This window comes from Haliaeetus albicilla, chromosome 4 (assembly GCF_947461875.1).
Source record: "Haliaeetus albicilla chromosome 4, bHalAlb1.1, whole genome shotgun sequence".
Lineage (NCBI taxonomy): Eukaryota > Metazoa > Chordata > Aves > Accipitriformes > Accipitridae > Haliaeetus > Haliaeetus albicilla.
Window position 1 is genome coordinate 12,112,480 of NC_091486.1, and position 20,712 is coordinate 12,133,191.

General features: G+C 40.5%; 1 protein-coding gene across 11 annotated transcripts in view; it reads right to left on the reverse strand.

Annotated features, from left to right (window-relative positions):
- Positions 1-20,712, reverse strand: part of KALRN (kalirin RhoGEF kinase) — a 530,488-nt gene that overhangs the window by 130,699 nt on the left and 379,077 nt on the right. For all 11 annotated transcript variants that reach the window (XR_011324291.1, XM_069780931.1, XM_069780932.1 and 8 more), the window contains exons 28-33: positions 19,551-19,643; positions 18,094-18,205; positions 16,129-16,319; positions 15,606-15,707; positions 14,756-14,898; positions 13,293-13,395 (exon numbers count right to left, since the gene is read on the reverse strand). Coding sequence is in view for 10 of the 11 variants with exons in the window: in XM_069780931.1 (XP_069637032.1) it covers positions 13,293-13,395; positions 14,756-14,898; positions 15,606-15,707; positions 16,129-16,319; positions 18,094-18,205; positions 19,551-19,643 (744 nt within the window). In the remaining variant the exon portion in view is untranslated. The remainder of the gene's footprint in view (positions 1-13,292; positions 13,396-14,755; positions 14,899-15,605; positions 15,708-16,128; positions 16,320-18,093; positions 18,206-19,550; positions 19,644-20,712) is intronic.

Here is a 20,712-nt window from a genome sequence, read left to right on the forward strand (position 1 = left end):
CTCAAAGCCTTTTCTTCCCTACTTGACCTAGGGGTGAGAAGAGGTAAAACCTTACTGGGATCTAAGGGGAAAGAGAAAACAAAATAATGATATGTTGTGTGGTGCGATCTCTTCCTCCTGTCCCCTCACGTCTAACGTCTCCATTTCTCACACAAGCTCTCACCTCCCTCCGCTGCCTGCCCAGCTCTGTGCTTCCCTGCGGCTTGCCCTCTATGTTCCTCTGCCTCCTTCTATTGCCTCCCAGTCCGGTATCTATGTTCTTGTGATGCTTCGTGGTCCTTCATGCTCACAGCTGTACTCGACCAGGCAGCACACAAAGACTGAGGTAGATGTGACCTTGCCCAAAGAGTTAAAATCAATTAACTCACTGTCTGTCTGCTCCTTTTTGCCCATAATCAGGCATCGCACCTTTTATGAGGCCATGCCATAAAAGCCTCTTCAACTTGAGAATGTGTGAATGAGTTTTATATAGGTTTTATACACAGGTTTGGATGGAGAAATGGTTACGAGGAGACAGCAAGCTGAAGAGAGGAAAAGTAAGAGCTGAGACAGTAGGTTGTGAAATTTTCCAAGAACTGATCAGCTCTGGAGACAAGCAGTCTTGTTGAATCCCCAGGAACTGATAAATTCAGCACACCAAGAGTCAGCCAAATCTGGACAAGGCCACCAACACACTCTAGCATCAACAACCGGTTGTATAACTCAGACTAGATCCAAGAAGGCAATGGATGCTGCATGCAGATATACACTTGATGAAAGGAAGGACCCTTCAACAGAATTTCTGAACACCAGCCTAAGAGCTATTGCACACCAGTACAACTCTCCACTGCTGATTTAAAGGTGTTCTTATAAATATTGTTTGTGATCTGTGTTTTCCTGACTTGATCCCCTATATGAAGAAAAAGGGAATTTGCAACTGTTTCCCTTTGTCCCCCTCCTTCACACACAGTTTTGTTTCCAATATCAAACCTCTTGCTAATATTAACTTTGAACTTGGGTGATCTCCAATGCCCGCTAACACCCTTGATCAATGAACTTAACAGTGTTGCTCAAAGACCTGTTCTTAACAGTAATTTCTGATCTCATTTAAACTTTTTTTCCTTTCTAGACAGTTATTCTGTGTTGTCCCTATATGCCCTTTTTAGCTGGACCCATGCTGTTCCACGGTTTTCTAAGTTTCTTGAACAAACCTGGCACTTTATAGCTAATAAGCTTTAACCACACAGAAATGACGAATTCTAAAAGGAAAAAAATCTATGCCAACAAGAAAACATATTGTTCCTCCAGAGGGATATATATTTAATATTGTACAGCCAAATCAAACAAACATGCTGTAATCACCAGAATGAAACCTCAGAAACAACTCAAAACAACAGCACAGGATAAATAAATATGAACTCAAGTTCTTTGAAGAACAGGAGGAGAATGATCAGGTTTAGATGAGGAACAGCTTATTGCTTAATGACAACATGGAAGGTAGAACTTGGGATGAAAAAAAACCCCCAAATCCCAAATTAAAACTCCTCTTTAAAACAAGTTCTGAATCCTGCCTGCTCCTTTCTTTCTAAGCCTTGCACATTAGATGATCTAGCGCTGGCCCAAGAATGGCTACAGAGACAACCCCAGAATATTGATGGACACTTCCTATTCTATTTATGGCCTCATTTTGCGGGACCATATAATCTATCCACTTTTAATTAACCCATTTGTCCCTTCTATCAACAGAAAAATTTGAGAAAACAGCATGACACTGAGCCAGGAGTATCTATTTCATGTCTTGAGCAGGCTTGTTTACCAAGTGGTGCTCAGACCTTTTCTCAGCAAGTGCCAGTGTACCCTCATTAGATGTGACAAAGTTAAGCCTGAGGGCAGCCCGAGGAATCACCTCACCAGTGTCATAGCCCAGTACTGTCATTCTATGCTGTGCAAGAAGTGCAAGAACAAAAGTGAAAAGGAATTGTTCATGAGGAGAAAGGGAAGGAATTAGTGAATTATTTACAGGCCACTGAATGTTAATTTTGATAAGCGATAATGAGGAAATAGCCTTTAATGTCTTACAGTTAAGCTTGCACTCTCATTAGTGTATATTTAGAGGAGAAATGAACTTGGCCACTTGATCTCTTAATATATGTATTTTTATCTAATGATTACAGATGGAATCTTGCTGGAAAAAAAGACCATTTTTTACTAACATGAATCAGTTTTAACTGTTTCCCATTCAGTCAAAGATCCATTCAAATTGAGAAGCTCCTCTGCCATTTGAAGTCCAACTCAGTTTCTAATGTAACATAAATGGCAACAAATCTTTGACATCTGATTCTTTGAAAATCACAGCACATTTATAAAAGTCAAATAACAGCTGGTCTCTCTTTAGAGCTGAAAAACAGAATATCCTTTAATTCTTCTGTGCAAATCAATAATTTATTTGAATCCTTCTGTTTTAAAAATCACTCGAGTTGGTGATGTCTTAGAAAGATAGGGATTTTACTGCACTTCCTTCCTTCTTATTGTGTTTTGTTTGCATCAAATGGATTCACTTAAACATCCTCATAACTTGAACATCCTCTTTCTTCGCAGCAGGCATCAAAACATCTTTTTTTGTTTGGTAATATAGATTTATTGATATGGAGCATGATTTATTTCCTGTCATTTAACACCATAGTGTAATCCACAGCTGAGTTTCAACTGTCTCTACAAGGGCAGCATTCTGCACCTTACTCCTGTACACTTTAAAATTACAGTCATTCTGTCTAAACAGGATCACATGTTCTTCAGAAATGTCTTGTGATTGACAGATACCACATTTGCAGTGAATTTAGGATATCAACTAAGACAACCTTTAGTTGTGTGCCTTGCACCTGCAAGGGGAACGTGTTTATTGGCACATTAGTATAGAATCTGATTTTCACGCTGCTTGCAGAAATAGAAAGGAGATATCAAGTGGGCTGCCACAGAAATTACATTTAAATACCCTCATGAATGTGTTGACCATTGATATTCAGAGCTACAATGTTCTCAGGAGAGCTTCAGCCTGAAGGAGTTCCATACACTTATCATAGAGGACTTATATTTTCAAGTGTTACTGATGTACTTATTTTCCACTAAAACATTCATTAGATTAAAATGATCTAAGAATAAGACTGAAAGCATGCTAAATGGTGATCCTTATTTCCTAAGTGAAAAAAAATAATGAAAAAATGAAAATCAATAACAAGTGTTCTTTATGAAATGGATAGCAACAGAAATGAAAATTTACAAAAGAATGCACTTTACAAAAGAAGTGGAGCATACTGTTATCTGCCCTGGGTGTAACTGCCAGTTATGCATGGAGGAGAATGCTGAAAATAAATCTTTGAAGAACCTTTCCCTAGGACTACACTTTCAGGGACTTTCAATTGGCTCTCTTCTCAGCATCTAATCACCCAACTGAATCTGGATTAATATCTGCAGTTATTTATAGCTGCAAATAAAAAACTGGGAGAGAAAATAGCTGCTGCTTCTGCGCTGCTCTGGAAATAAACCTGTGAGTGCTGACCAGTTATCTTTCACAGACCACCAGAGGAATGGCTTTCCTTTGGGGACAGAATTATGTTCAAGCATTTTGAGAGCAGAGGTCCCACTAAGGTTCAATAGCACTTTCAGAAATCCCAGCTGAGATATTCAAGATGCATGGCAAATTTCATGCGTGCCTTTTATGAAGTTATTTCCTGGGAATATTACCCAATGAACAATATGATTCCTATTTCCACGGTCAATACAGATGTTCCACATTTCCAGATACTCATTCATTTTTGACCGTGAAATGAAACCTGCTCCACAGTCAGCAAATTCTCCATAGGCAGGAACTCTCCATAGGCAGCTTGTTGGTTTTTTTTTTCTTCTTTCAGAGTGTATTAGGCACATTAGAAACAATTACATAGGGATTAAAACCTTTTTAATACTATTCATATTACTTTAAATGTTCTATGAGGTGAGAAAGACAGAATCCCTTGCAAAGCTTGTGCTGCCTTCTTTCCTTTGTTTTGGCTTTGCTATATTTTCACAGTGATGAAGCCAGGGTGGTGTGAAACACTCAAATCTCTGGGAAATTTCTTGCTAAAATTCAACTACTGGATAAAAAAAGGGGGCCTTTGGTGAAATTCATCCACTGTCATCATCTCTTAGGTAGCTGTGGGGGGAAATGTCCAGCCATGCAGTACAATAAGAAACGGGTAAGGCTCCACTACGTGGTTAGGACTTTAGAGAAAGTTCCCTGAGCAATTACTATGAAGTTTGCAAGTGCTTCCAACAAGTGTCATATTCGAAAAGCAGCTGCTCATATTTTACTTTGTTTTTCAAAAGAACGCATACACCTTTTTCGAGAAAGCTCTTTGAAACAAGACAGCCTGTCTTTAGTGCTACCTCCCCCCACAGCTGCAACAAATACTTGCTGGCACCAACAGCAAACGTCCCTACTCTCAGCAGCACTTGCACCCCTGACAGGTGACTTCTCAGAGGTAAACTTCTCCATCACCTACTTGTTACATTTAGAAGTGGGTGCTGGAAAAAACAGATAATGTGTAATTCAAGCCAGGATTAAACCTGGCTGAAAACCAACGTTGCTAAGAATTACTTTTTCCCTTGTTTTGAAATCTGGTTCCAATCCAGGGAAGACCCAAGCCCATTTTTTCAAAGCTCTCAGAGGAAAAAAGGTCTTGGGAGATTTGTGTTGTAGGCAGTGCCAGTATTAATACCTGTGCTGCAGAGCTGGAAATCCTGTGCTACATGCATTACAAATCCAAAAAAAAAGAGCTGTCGACTGACTCTGCTTGTAGGTGACAGGTGGGTCAACTCCTGTAAAGCTGCAATTCCTGTAAAGCTACATAGTGACCAACGTACAGACAAAAAAAGGCAATGTGAGACCTATCATCAAAGTCTCCAAAACAGAGATAAGTTATACCAAGGCAGAGCATAGGTCTAGCACTGACTCTCTGGGCAAGGGACAGTTTTAACTATTTGGATCACATCTGGAGTTCAGAGTTTTCTGTGAGTGCCCATGCAACTTTGCACAATAAGTCAAATAAGGTGTGTGTAGCACTTCAGTCCTGGGATGACCTCATTTGGAAATCTAAAGATGTAATTTAAACCTTGTCTGTTTGAGTGTGTTATATTTCACTCCAAGGGCTTCAAGGTTTTTTTCCAAAAGACTGAAAAATCTCAAACGGAGACAGGCAAGTACAGCCTTGCAATTCAAAAGCTGGAACATTTCACGATGCTGGCAGTGCTGCATTCCTGATAAGAAATACAGGAAGTGAAGAGAAAATCCTTACTTATACTTAGGAAAAGGGGGGGGGGGAAGGTGCCACAGTAATATTACTGAGCATAAATGATTAGAAAGGCAAGCTCATGTCAAAGAAGGCATTGCTAGCAGAGATAAAACAGTTTTATTTTATCAGCTCCAAGTGTCACTTCAATTACTTTGGTTTCAGGGAACTGTTCACAGTAAAAAAAAGATACATATATTTGTATATTCTTCCCAGGGAAGAGTTGAATTTACAGGAGTCCTAGCCAAGATTGAGAGCAAGAATTGAGAGGAAGTCTCCCAAAGCCAAAGGAAATTTTAAGAATCTACCATTAGAGAGAGATAAAGATGTCATCTCCTGGTTGAACAATTTATTTCCTTGAGAAGATAAACGTTTTGCTGCTACATGACAGTATCTTGAAAAGAGTTAACAACCTTTAGCTAGTGAGCACTCAAGAAGGCTAATTAAAGTGCCAAAATGTTTTATGTCAGGTTTTCCTTTGTTAGCTATCATGTTCTCCCTTTTCCACAGGTGAGGGCAGTAAGAACTCAGTGTGACAACTGCACTAATGCTAGGCAGCGTCCAAGCAATAGAAATATATCCTCTGGGGTCATAATTCACTCCTTTTTTCTTTATCATATCTTCACAGGAAAAAAATCACTTAATAGTCAGCAGTCATTTTCTATCACATAAATTTAATTTTACTTGTGGTACCATAATTCATCAGTCACTATAAGGGAGTAGCACTCCAGACAGTACAGTACTGAATTCTGGAACATCACTTGCCTGGACAGGATCAGTGCAGAATAACCACAACAATACTTATATAAATGAGACCAAATCAATCCTTTCCTTTGCCCTTTAGAAACTCACCGTTGTTAAATCTAATCTAATTTACTGAGAGTAAAATACATAGGTTGGAGGAAGAAATCTCTTCAAGTCAATGCCCAGCCTCACCTGGCAGACAACTCTATATGCATCACCTTTCACAGGGCTCCAGAAAACAGGCAGATTTCTAAAAAAATACACCAGATTCTGTATTTAATTAACTACCTGCTTACTGCCCACTCCATATTCCCATGATCATGCCCTCCCTTAGCTCTGCCATAGTCAGAGTTTACATCATACCTTCCAACTTTCTTCACATCAGCTACAATCTATAGCAGCCATTATCCATTGGCAGAGCAACTTTCCACTGACGGGTGTTTATTATTCAGTTCATTCCCACTGCTCAAGTACTGCATAGACTCCAGTCCATAGTGATACATGTTTTGACCATACACAAGCACTGCTGGGGGTCAACAGCTCTTGTCCCTTGAAATTCCTCCAGTGCTGCAGTAGGAATGTGTCTCTTGCACATGGCTCAATACAGAACTCACCGGCAAAGATGGAAAACACCAAAACCCAGATCATGGTATGCACACATTGTGTCGTAATAATGCCAGAGAGACAGAGGGCTTGGATCACTAGCTGTGTAAATATTTTGTAAAAGCCTAGAGAGGATTTAAAAAACCCTAGTACCAGGGGTTCAAAGGAATAAAAGTAAAGTATATAACTGAAAGCTACAGAATACTTTAATAGCATTGAAGAGAGACAATAACACTGAAGACAGACAGAAATCTGCTATACAGTTTTTAGTTCTGCTTGGTGTATCAGTCTGCTTGCTGAGAAACTAAGTGGAAATTAAATTGTCAGCTCAGTCAGAGACAGTGCTATTTTTAGTAGACTTAATGTATGCATTTGCCTTATGGTATTGTTTTTAATTTCTCCGTGTCTTTAGTTCCCTCTCTGAAAATGGCAATCTCTCTCATTGTTATCCCAGGTCTGCATTTACTGTATTTGACAAAGTAATGTTTCACATTGACATTAATTTTTTAAAATGTTTTTTCCTTATGTTGATGTTCTTATTTCAAGGGGATTTTCATTGAAAGATCATTATTATTATTTCATTATTTTGTAGCAAATACTTTCATTTCTTTAAGTGAGCTTTTACAAGTCATTCCACCTTTGAGAGGAGCCTTAGGCTTGCTGCTGATTCCCGGCCAGTCTGAGAGCACAGAAGAGAAGAGAAGAATGTTACTAGTACCAAAAGCAGAGAAATCTCTGGCGGCATCAGCTTTATGATCCAGGCAGAGCTGATGTGCAATGCTGGTAGTAGGAAGGATCATGGTCCTGGTGCTAGTGTGCCCCAAAGGGCTAGTTCCACTTTCAAGTGGCTAGAGAGCTGAGCACGTGTGTAAATACAAATTTGCAACTAGACCCTACCCCGAAGTGCCTATGACTTCATGTCAACACGAACCACGCAGAAACCCACATTTTATTTGCAGGATCCATGTCCTGTGATGGGGAGAGCGGGACATGTACTGTGCTGGGCTGTCAGGTCAGCTTTACGCTAGTGTGAGGGAGAAGACTTTTTCCTCAGTAACATTTAGGGAATGATGCCAGCCATCAGCAACCAGGAGCTCCCTACTTGCTGTAGTCAGGTTTCCCACTCCCACTGCTGGGAGGAAGTGGCTGAACTCCAGCTGATGGGATCGACAGTTTCAGAGAAGGGAGTATTTGTAAACTTCCTGCTCACCTTAACATACTTCATTTGTTTGTAAGCTTCCCAGTGAGAGTGGGATCTCTGGCTTTTCAACTTTGGTTTTAGGCACTTTAATTTCAATACTTAATTTCCAGATTAATTTATGCCAGGAAGCAATGATTGACCACTTTGTATTGTATATGTTGATGGTGGCATCTAATAAACGTAGTAATTTTCCTTACGTCCTCCTTGTGAGGAATGTAACAGAACAAGTTCCTTTACTGTTGAATGAGTGGGAACTTCCATTTGGTAATTTTGGTTTTTTTAATCAGCACATATTAACACCAGGCAATAGTTCAAGGAAATACTACCTATTCAGAAAAACATGCAGCATGTTGGTGCACAGCTTTACGGAGTTCAAACCCAAAATTATTAGTAGCCTCATGGAAGAAAGTGGGGGATCAAGGCACTTCTCGTATCTGTGTTACTTGGAAAGGAAACTTCCAAGGAACTGAGAATTCTTCATAACAAAGAGTCTGAAGCAGTACTTCCAGCATCAGATCCTAACTTCTGCTTCAGTAACAATATCACAGGGAGAAAGCTATTTTACCTTGATTAGAAGCTTTTCAAGAAAAGAGAATACACCCCTAGGTGACTTGTTCCAACAAGCCTTAATTCTAAAATCTCCCCTCTTACACCAATTACCTTCAATTAGAAAAATTATTATTCCCGAATTTTATATAATACCACCGATGTAGAAGAGGTCAAGATCTCAAGTCTCATGACTGCTGAAAGATGAGCTGAGTCCAGTATCTAATGGAAAAGATAAAAGTATATCATGTATATTTATTTTTAGAGAGTAAAAACTTTTCAGTTCACATTTCAGAGCTTTTTTCCACATCCAAAAACAACAGGAGGAAATGAGAACTGCCCTTCTCAGCATTCTGCAAAAGCCAACAAAAAAAAAAGCCATTAGAAGATGGACCAGTATCACCAGAAACAGCTGTTTCACAAGCCAATAGATCAACGGGCTTAACAAATGAGAATGCCCTGCATGCTAGCATTTTCTTTATGCAATTCCCCACTGCTTTGAATCCAAATATAAAGACTGAAATCCTGTCTACTGTGAATTGAATAGGGCAAGGATTTCTCCCTAAGGAGAGGTTTTTAGATAGCATGCTGAAGAGGGCTTACTGTATAGAACAAAAGCTGTCTAGTTTGCCTTTTGGAAAAGGATGAAGAGATTTTGCATAGTAGGTTACCTAGGACCTGACTTGGATGCTCAATGGGAATTACACTTACTGTAATAGTATTCATTATCTATTGATTCTTTCGCACTGAGTCCGGTTCATGAACCCACTTTTTCCCTTCTATATAATACTTATATAATACCAAATGACAAACAAAATAATTATTTTTCTGTGTATGAAATATTTTAGATTATAGATTGCACATAGCAAAAGTCATAGATTGCAAATGGAAGAATAAACATTTTATATGTTCTCTCTTTCTTTCCTTTTACGAAGTGCAGACACAGACCTCACTTGAAGTCTGTGTTTCTACTATACAGTATTTAATGAAAATTAAATGTTTGAGCCCAGGGATAATTGCTTTATATATTCTTGAGAGAGAAAAATCCAAGAAAATTACAGATATTAAGGACTGAGATCCAGATTTAAGAAGCTACTTAAACACGTATTTAATTTAAAAGACAGGAGTAAGCTCTTTGTTGTTTTTTTTTTTTTTTTTTTTAAACAGACTTGGACTATTTTTTTTTTAATCTGAAGAGTCTCATATAATCACCTGACCACTGCCTGCAGCCAGGAAAGCCTGAATATTTAATAACTTAGTAACACTTCTGGAGTCAGGCATGTAATTAAGAATATTTTCAAAGAAGAATCTGCCACCACAAAGATTGCTGTGAATTTTCTTCAATATACAAAACTGGGTCTGAATTTGGGTCTGTATCCCATGTTTGGACAACACAGGACAATGCTATAATTAATGCACAAATTTAATGTTTGCAAGAATTCCTGTCTCCCCCCCAAATTCCTAATCCAAACAAGAAAAAAAAAAGACAAGTGCAATGTGCCATCAGGTGCAATTTGTGACAGCATCCAACATGCGAGTGACAGAGTAGAACCAGGACTCAGCTCTTCTGGCCCCCAGACAAGTGCTCTATCCTCTACTCCAAATGATCCCCCGATAAATGTTATGGCTAGGTTTAGCTGTCTTGAGAGAAAGCAAAATCCTTGCTGAATTTACAGTAATGTTATCTCATTCCACATAACAGCAGAAAATCTTCTGCCTTTTTAGGAGTTTGAAATGTAAAGGTAAAGCTTTGCTCTAGGGCTGCGCCATGATGAGAGAGGAGACAGAAATCACTAGTCGTAACCCAGAGGGAGTTAGCTCACAAATAGGTTAAAAGAAATACATGTGACTTGAGGCACAAGGAGTGTTATTAAGCAGAAGAGCTACTTGAAATTGGGAATCTTGGAGAGGTTGTAGATTTCTTTGTCTAAAATGTTGCTTGGCATTCTTGTCTGAACGTTCAACTAATGCATTAGGTAATCCTTAGGTGTAATAGCAAGATTTAGGGAAAGGACAAAGTGTGTCAGCTAAATCTTTGAATTCTTTTGCCTTCAGAGAGTAATATCAACTGTTAAATGTTACTTGAGAATTGTTTCTGGCACTGAGTTAATACACAGATGGTTCCAGCACAGGATTAATCTGCTGCCAACCTGGCACACTGCTGGCACTGCAAAGCTCTTGCATGTGTTTGTAAATGAGGCTGCTGTGAACAGCCAGAGTTTTTAAAGGTAGGAGCTCTTTCTCCAGGCTCCTCTGGATGGACATTTCACTGGGGCACACAGAGAGGTCACCCACGAAGCCTAGAGCTGTGAAAAAAACTCAGAGCCTGGATCTGAACTCCTGGGAATAACTTTGCTGACTATGCTGGAGTTAAATAGGCAGGGAAACCACCATTTGCTGAACATATTACCTGTCAGCGCTGTTATCAGTACTACACGAGTTAATTAGAGCATGTACGTTATAGTGTTTCCCAAACACTGTCATCTGTGCCAAGAAACCATAACGAGAGAGCATGATATGGCACAGTCTTCCAGTGCCGATAACTCAGTACCAGTCTATGCGAGAAGATAAATCTTCCTAGTCCAGTAAGATTCACTCAGACCATCCTAGAAGATAAGCTCAACTACACACTGGAGGAAAAAAAAAATCCCATTTTAAAGCTGGAGAGTAAAATAACTTGGAACGATAGAGAATTGTTCCCATGTGGTAAAACGTCACCACTAGGAGTCTTGGGTCTTGGGTCCTTGCACAGCTTTGGGATCTGCTAACGGAGTCCCCTCACAGCAGATGCTAACGCGTGCTAAGGGCTTCTTGCAAGCAGCATAAGAACCTATGTTTGAACCGAGACTGAACGCAGGTGTGCCTCCATGCCGCTTCAATGGGAAGTAACACAACTCAGCTCCATCTGTCATTAATTTGGGTAATATTGTGTAGAAAAACTGAGAGAGAACTATAAAGTGATGCAGGGAGTTCATTTTCCTTGGAGCAAAGGCACAGTAATGCAGCACTCTGGGAGCTAAATTCTCCACAGTATTCTGGCATTAGCATCAGTGACAATAAGGAAACTGTTTGGCAGGAACTGTCTCTCTAAGAATGATACAGCAGTTGCTCAGATTCAACAAAGCACATACAAGTATATTTAGGCTTTAGCTGTACACTGGAATTTGTTTCTATTCATTAAATGTATATAAGGACACATGAACACACAGATAGCCTTAAGTCAGCAAGTGAACCTACTCACCTTAAAAAAGTAAAAAACATGACACAACCCTAGAACTGATTTAGCCTTTTCCCAGTGGTAACAAATTTTTCCCTTTACAATCTGGTGCTCAATTTATCTCATAGACATTCACCCTTCAGTTCAAACAAGGTTTTAGATAGAAATTCCTGTAACCCTTTCCAGTCTTGCATCCTTAAACCATCTGTTGCCATGATGGGCTGTCTTTCAGGATACAGCCTGACAGTTTCCTGTGCTGTTGGCACTATGGACCTTGTATGCAGCTACAGCATGAAATATGGAGCATCTTACCTAGACCTTACCTGTCTACCATAATCCAGGCAACCGAGTCAATGGGCTTGGGGCAAATGAGCAAAGCTTATGCGAATTCTTAAAATTAAGCATGAGCTCAAGCACTCTACCAAGTCAGGGCCTTTCTCAGGAATGATAAATGTGAAAAACATGGAAAAGCAGGGCAAGTCCATGTGGATTGAAGACATAAGAAAACACTTCTTTGACATCGGGTAAAGTATTTGCATACATTACAGTGGCCTTTGGATTGAGAGGATTAATAGTTTTCTAATGCGCATTTTTGGTCAAAAAAGCGAAAGCATGGGAACACACCTTTAAGATAAATACAACAGGCGGTCTTACAAAGGTAATGTACTTGCAATTAACTCCTATTTCCGAGTCCAGCTTTCAAAATAATGTCTTCACTGAACCTTACTTGTGAACTTTACAACCATAAAATTGAACTCTGATTTTGTGAAGACACCCTTCTACCTTGTGTAAGCGGCAGCATAATTAAAGCTCTGACAAACAGATAAATCCATAATGGTACTGCAGAATTCATCCTTTTGCAAGTCACACATGATTTCAAAACAACACATGAAGACAATATGGACATTCTTTCAGTGGATATGACAAACCCCATCAGCGTAGCTAAGGTCAATTATTACTACCAGCCCATTTACTCCTACCAGCAACTGCTAATTCAGCTAAAAGACCGCAGTTGGAGGTATCAGGGTGACAAATTCAAATCAGGCATCCTACTGAAGCTGGGAATCTGGACTCAGATTGTCTGATAAGTAAAGTGACGAGTACGTACGTGCTGACAGTGTGCAGCATTCCAACAGAATCTAGCGCGTCTCAGGGCCATCCATATGCTCCACCATATGTCCATGCTCAGAGAGGGGTCCAGAATCACAGCCTCTGGAAAGCGTAGGTCTCCCAGGCTCTCAAGATACCAGCCAGGATCCCAGTTTTGCTCTATTAATTGGTGTGTAAGCACCTGTATTCCCTTCAACGAACTACAGATTTTAGCCCAGAGGGCAAATATGGAACATAACCAACTGTTTGCTGATTCAGAAGCTGGCTCCCACAGGGAAAGTTCTACTAGGGAATAAAACATTGCTGTGGGCTGTGTTTCTTCAGAGCCAATTCAACCTCTGTGTCTGAATCACAAAGAAGCTGCAGCAACAGAGATGTTACCATGTAAAACAGCAGTACGGACGAGCAGCTAGAAACAGACTGGATTTTAATAGCCTAGCATAAGGGAATACAAGTTTCAACTCACTCAGCAGAGGACAGGTTGCTTTATTTTGCCTTCTATTCTGCTCTTCACTTACATTTTTCTGGGGGTGACTAGCTGCAGTGTATTTTCACATTTCAGTCCTACCTTATCGCTGTCCACTGTGTTCTGTGATGTCCTGGATGCAATGGAAATGGTGTCAGGTTGACTGCTGCCATCTCCTTGGCTGTCTGCATCATCTACTCCATCTCTGCAAAAGACATAATAGGGAAACAATGGTGCTTACTTAACATACCACCTTGGAATGTGCACAACTTTATAGGTGGATTTGGAAAGTGCTGAGTCAGCGTGCCAGAGCTGTCTTTGTGCTAAAATTACCTCAATGATGCAGCCCATGTTGCTATATAGCTTGCAATTTAAAATGATGTCACCCTCAGCCATAGGGTTGGGATTAGCACATAATCACAATGTTTGTTGCTGGAAACAGGATGGCCATTGCCTGCATATTTACAGCATAGAAGACTCTGGTGTTCAAAAATAGCTCTGTAATGAGGGTGTGAGGCAGAATTTTTCCTTCAATTAGATTTCTGCCTTAACCAAAACCATTCAGCCCAGGCTACACATGACACTGAATGAAGGGGTATTTCTCTTGTCTCACAGGAACCACGTCTTCAGGAGTAATACTAAGCCATAAAAATGATATCCAAACAAACATAAATAAAGACAGTGTAGACCTCTACGAGTCTACCTCTGTAAGTCTGCTAACAGAGGGTATTTTCTTCCCTTCTGCTCTATAGATATAGTTCTTCTAAATTTTTAGTCGTCTTTAAATACAAAATACATATTTAAGGACAAAGGAAAAAAAAATTAAGATCCCCATTCTGTACTAGAATACTTTTGTATTGGTGCATGTCCCCAGGAAGAAATGTCTGGATGCCTGCCTTGCTACAGGTCTCCTGGGTGACCTTGGCTACTCATGCTTTGGATGCCTCTATAACACAGCCTGAAATAAGAGCGTAATAAAACTTGATGAGGAAATGGAGATGCTCGAATTACAGGTGGCTTTTGGGAATGCCAGCATGACAGCAAAAGAACAATTCATTTTCTATAATTTCTATTTAATCCAGGATTCAAAGAAGTTGACAAAAAAATTTAATATTACTTCACAGGCTGAAATGAGTTTGTATTTGATGATGAAACACAGCTTCTTCACTGTAGTAATATATTGTCATGACCAGCTGTGATTTTCATTGTCAAACAATTCAAAATGCCAAACAGGGAAAAAAGAAATAAATCTGTTAATAGTCAAATGTGAAAAAGTAAATTCTACTTTGGGAAAGAAACGTAACCTTGGACTCTGAAGAATTTTTACTGTTCATTTCTCCCTAATACTTTGGAGTACTAAAATAAAAGACCTTTGTATGTATATCATAGAAAAGCTTTCTAGCTACTTTTGCCAAGACAACATATAAAAAACAAAGATGATGAAACCTGCTTTTGACTATAGTAAGAAAAAACAAGTGAATCCAGTAAAAAGCCCACAGACACTACACTGCTGTTGGTCGAGAAAATGCTAGTGATTTCATGTTGTATGGAATGACTGAGGTTACCTTCTACTGTTGTTTCGCTGCTTTGCTGGTGTCTTGGGGAGCTGAATTGGCTCTTTCAGAGCTCCTTTCAGATGGATAATCCTTTCTTGAATGACTTCCCGGATATTTTTGATCCATTCTTGTTTTGTTTCAATACTGGATGCCTAAAGTTCCACAAGGCAGAAAAAGACAGACACTTTCTCATATTTCCAGCATGTCACCTCCTATGTAGAAGAATCGTGGCTGGCTGATGAAAATGCATGATTAACTGTTTCTCCTCTCTGCTGTATTGTTTTAGCTGCTGGAGTACCTGGTAACCCCAGGAGAACTGAGGGTATTTTTACCAGACCTACTCGGCAAGCAACAGCAAAGCAGCTAAGCTCTGGATAAATATATTTAATGCTAGCAGTACAGCATGCTCTGTAGAGGAGAAATAGGTTATCAGTGCACAGCTGGGATTTCCTCGGACAAAATAACTATAACATGAATTCTTCATTAGGAACTCACTTGACAGAAATGGCTGTCAGCTCTGGAGGTTTGAGGAATTGGTTGATTGTTGATCAGCCCAGTGGCAAAGGACTAAGAGAATTACGCCTCCCAACCAAACACCCTGAGATGTGCCCTGTGTCAGTGTGCAGCTCTTCAACCCAGATTGCAAGAGGAGATGCAATTTCAGCAAGGCTGCACAACTGCACTGTCTTGACTCATACTGAGGCCTTAGAGCTGAATTGCTTCTGATGCAGGCATGATCCCGCTGATAGACACGGAAGCCACGCAAATATGAGGAGAGAAGAAACTTACATTTCATTTAATGCTCCCAAGGCCTGAACTAGCAGCTCTAAAGCAAAGAAAACAAGTAGAAAAGACTTACTTTCAGCACTGTTTTATTGTCTGAGGATGGTGTTCGTCCAGACCACAAAGCAAATTTACAGGGATCTCCTTCAACATGTTCAGTCACTCCCAGTTCTGAGGTCTAGTGTGGAAGAGAGATGATGAGAGATTTCATATATATGAAGCCTCATGAGTCCAGAAAACTTTATGTTTGTAGGGAGAAATGGGGAGGCAGGGATGGATAAGGGAATAAGATCTTGTCTCTGCTTTGCTACACAGAGATAAAAGAAAGAGAAAACCAGCAGGGGATTGCAGGGAAGTGAATGGCTTGAGTGATACTCCTTGCATTTCCCACCCACCCTTCACATCTCACTATCTTAAACATCTCCAGACTCCCTATGAGCTTGGCTTCCAGGTGAGCCCCACAGGGCCCAGAGCCAGCCCTTCCAGGCGGCATGAGTATCCCCAATCCAGCATGGAGAAATGTGAGCCAGCCCCCAAACTCCACCGCTACCTACAAGAAAACACAACATCCAGAATATTTTCTTTGCAGCCACACCTACCAGTAACTTGTTCTTGTAAACATATTTTGTGTGTCCTGAAGAATCTTTGATCTCTTTGCTAAACACCAAAGAGATTTCAAAGAGAAACAAATGCCTCTCACGGCCTTTCCGAATGAGAGACTTGGGATCCCACACTTGGAAGGAATCCTGAAGAATCAGCTCTCCCTGGACGTCCAGGTTCTCATCAAACCCTAAAACCACAAAATACATTGGCTTGTATTTGTTCTTGGGACCAGTAATGCCCAGAAACACCAGAGCAGTAAGGAACTGAAATAAAAGGGCCTTTCTCTTTTTTTATGTATATTCTGAAAGGACATTAATGGGTATCCATTGCCCCAGTGAAAATATTTTTCTTTTTTTTTTTCTACTGCAATGATTTAACTATTTCACCAGAAGCAAATACGTCATGTGTGCTAAATGAGACTGCTTCTAAGTGTAGTAGTAATTACTCAAAGATAAACATTATAAAGGTTTCAGTGGCAGTTACTGTACACAAAACTGCAATGCAAGGAATCTTATGCATGTCAACACAAATTCAGAGAAACATAATGTGCAGTGGCTAGAGGTGCCCCATCATATCATGATGCCTTCAAGCATGCTAACCTAACCTTCAAGGACCTGTGGGCACAGCAGTGGCATGGGGGTGCTACATCTATAAGAGCAAATTGGTATGGTGTCTGAAAAAACTTTCCAGGAGGATTTTCTCATATTCCAAGCTGCATGTCAAAAACTTTCACATGGCTGAGGATCACAGGACTCCCTCCCCGTAACTGGGTGGCTTGAGGGAAAAGGAAGTCCCTAGTGCAAGGTGCCCTCCAAGCTGCTGTTCCAGCAGTTGCTGTCTCAGCAGCTTGTGGGTCACACTTCTCTCCAGAGCTGGGGACTGCTCCTCCACCAGCACAGCCTGCTGTTGTCATGCCAGATAGCCCTGGGAGAGCAGCAAGCAGCCCTGGCCCCTCCACATTGTCAGAAATAGTGTTTTCTTCAGAATACAACTGTCCAAGTGCTTGTCTACTCTAACAAAGTTATCTCTGCTTCTTTATTATTGCGTGGCATTAGCCATCTCATGAGGACAGATTATCCAGGTGTTATTTTGGGAAACCTTACTTTTCACCAGACACCACAGTTAAAACCATCTTTATAGTGTTTCTACCTATGCTGAGTCAGTTTACCCCTCTGCAATTTTAATCACCTGGCCTTAATGTGCTGCTTAGCTACTGGCACCATTTCCTTTTTCTTGCTCGTTTTAGTACTCGACTTGTTTCCTGGTTCTGACTGAAGCCAGGCTGGAAATTATTTTCCCAGGCCAAGAAAATGATTGAAAGACAATAAAGCATCTCTGTCCAGAACAAAATTTTTAAATTTTAGAAATACTCCACACATCAAAAAGCCAATAAAAGACTTAACTTTGGGACAATCAAAATATTTTTTTCTGTAATTTTGAAATACTTTTTAATAATACTTTTTTTTAAAAAATTATTTTTGGGATAATTATACAAACATTTTGAAACATAAACTGTTTTGACTTGGAAAACTAGAACTTTTTCTTGAAATGTTGATACAATATTTAGAAATGTTTTCATCCAATAATTGTTACAGCTGCCAGCAGCTACACTGATACTGTTTCAGAAGGGTTGTTTGGTTTTTTTTCATTGAGTAAGAACGTTTTAACCAAATATATATACACATTGTATATGTATACAAATATCTAATATATATATACACACACACATATGTGTATGTACATATATAGAGACACACATAAATAAATAAGAACCCTAAACTTCCTAGCCAGCTTTATTCTTCCAAGACTGTTGGAGATATATCAGAAAGGAACTAGGAAGTACCTGAAAATTATGATCAATCAACAGTATTGCTGTAGTCAACCTGTACTAACTTTCTACACAAGTTACAAGAAGGCTTCATTTATGGGCGGGTCCCTCCCCTGCCCCAGCCATGTGCTACCTTCCAGCATGCTGACGTGCATTGCGTCGTTGGCCTTCTTTGGGACACTGAGCATCACTTCCAGACCATCTTTGAGTTCCCCTTTGCCCTCCTCGCAGCAGGTTAGCAGTTCCTAAGAAGCAATGCAGAACACCTATAAACAAACTGACCAACGTGCTGGCTTTATCTCAGATTGGTTTTCTTGGCAAGTAAAACAAAAAGTTGCAACCGCTTCACTAACAGTGGCAGGAGAAAGCTGAAGTGCATCAAAACGCATCGTGAATAAAGCAAGACAACATAAGGTGCTCTCGAGTGACACTGCGCTTAAAGGGTTTCTGGGGATTTTTGCCTATGCTGCGCTCATCAGTCAGTCCAGCTGTGCCAGCTGGGTTGCAGGACCCCTGCCTGATCCAGTGGTGCTGGTGAGAACCGCAGTGCGGGCAGGGCTGGCAGTGGGCTGTGCTCAGGGCAGGGACGTCACTTCAGGAAAGATTCACCTGAGAAGACCACCAGGGTGATGACTGAAGGGGTGGTTTAGCCTTCCCATTAGCAGGTGGTTTGTACAGTGCAGGCTTGCTGTCCCACAGCACTCGCAAGACTATGGTAAACCTACGTGTTGTTTCAGTAAACTGGTACAAAGCACAGATTTGTCAACACACTGAATGTACTTAGTAAGTGCCTTCCTAGTAGAGCGTATCACTCCTTTGGTATATACACAGGAAGCTTTAAAGAGATGCAAGTATCATATCTGGTCCTAGCTCTTCAAAGTCAGACTCTGCCTCTTCCCTTATCCCCCAGATATTTCTTCTCCTCTGGTTTACTAGTTTTGAAGTGAACAGTGGCTGGTTAAGTTAGATCTAAAATTCACCTACTCACAAGATACTGCAAAAACCTGTAACCAATTTAAAACAAACCAACAAAGGGTGTTTTTTTATTGGAAATGTTAACGTTTCACTTGGAAGTTCTTGCTTTGTATATGAAGCTTTTCCCTGTTTTTCAAACACAAACTTGTTAGCTCCCAAACAGAATCTAATGCCAGTGAAGGAGTCTCAGTTAAGAGTCAGTGAAATTTCCCAAAGTTCATTACTGGTGTCATTGAAATCTTTAATCAAAATATTACATGTCACAAACTTAGCAAGAAGGAAAGTAAACAGTTCTGTCATCCCTTCAATTTCTCTGTCCCAGTTCTTGCTTTTTAGGGTTAAATCCACTTAAATACAACACCCTCCCGCAGCTGAAACAGGTGATCAGTTTTTTACTGTTGGTTTTTTTCTTCCTGTGAGTCTTTTCCTTTAAAACACCCAACCTGATTTCACACTTTGTTGCCAGGCTCAGGCCTGGGGAGCAGGAGTAGCAGCTCAGCAGCAGCTGCTTACAAGTCATGAAAAGGTGATGAAGCAGCTCCCTTAAGAATAAGTTAACTCATTACACCTGTGAACTGCTCTGCATGAGCTGATTTGGGCAGCTCACTAAGGTACCTTCAGTAGGAGTTGATATTTTGTGATCCTCTGGACAGGCTTGATTAAATAAGAAGAGATAGAGTTGGCCAGACCATGTCTTTGCTGAATTTCCTAGAAGAGATAAAAACAGCAGTCAGGCATAGAAAACTATTAACCCCCCCCAGCCAGACAGAACCACCCATAACTAATTTTAGCTCTGGACCTCTGCATTTCTTTGTTATTTTTTTAACTCTCTTTAAGCTCACATGCAAATAACTGTGGTTTCAGAAATGCTGGCAATAAATTGCAGAGGCCCCCTAAGGCCACTTAAACTGCAGGGGCCCTATGCAAGTCAAGCTAAGGCTATGTTGAGTAAACTATACAGGCTTGATTTAAATATGACTTATCTGTCATGTCAACTGGTTTCTCCTAGCAATGAAGGCTGAAAGCAGAGTCTTAGCAGTCAATTAAAGTGGAGTGACATTAAATTAAATTGCATGCGTAGGGTGTCATTTAGCTGTCTAAACATAAGCATCTAGTATCATTTGAGAGCCCTGAGGTAGCTGCAATATCCACATGAGAGTAACAGGTCTGACACAGTGCTGACAGACCTATGCTATTCTGAGGTGGCAGCTGGGGGCCAGGAGAGATACCCTTATGACACCTTTTACAGCACTGAACGTTCCTGGCTTGTCACCTGAATCTCAACCAAAATGTCTGTGCTGATCAGTGTGACGTGCTCATGAACTTCTGGAGACATTACAGACAGGCACCTGGTGAGGTCTGCAAAGGGCCCAGCTGCCTCCCTCCAACTGGTTCCAGTGGGAGTTAGGAGCTCCTGAAAATCCTACAGGACCCTACTGCACATATTTAACCATCTAAAAGATTTAAAACTCATGCCCTACAGGGGCACATTCACTGCTGAAACAGAACAGGTTGGAATTCCTTCTGTCTCCACCAGGCCCTGGGCATGCCTCCCCTTGCTCCTGGCCATCAGCAAATCCTCGGTTCCTAGGGGAGCAGATGGGGACGGGGAATGGGACTTATCTCCAGCCACTGGAGGGTAAATTTGAGGCTGTAAAGGGAAGAAGTTACAGAAGATGAAGGGGGAAGAACTGCCAAGAACGGAGATTTTATTTCTGTATACAGTCTGATTTTCTGCTGAGTACTAGGGAGGTTACTGGGTTTTTTAGCTCCAGTG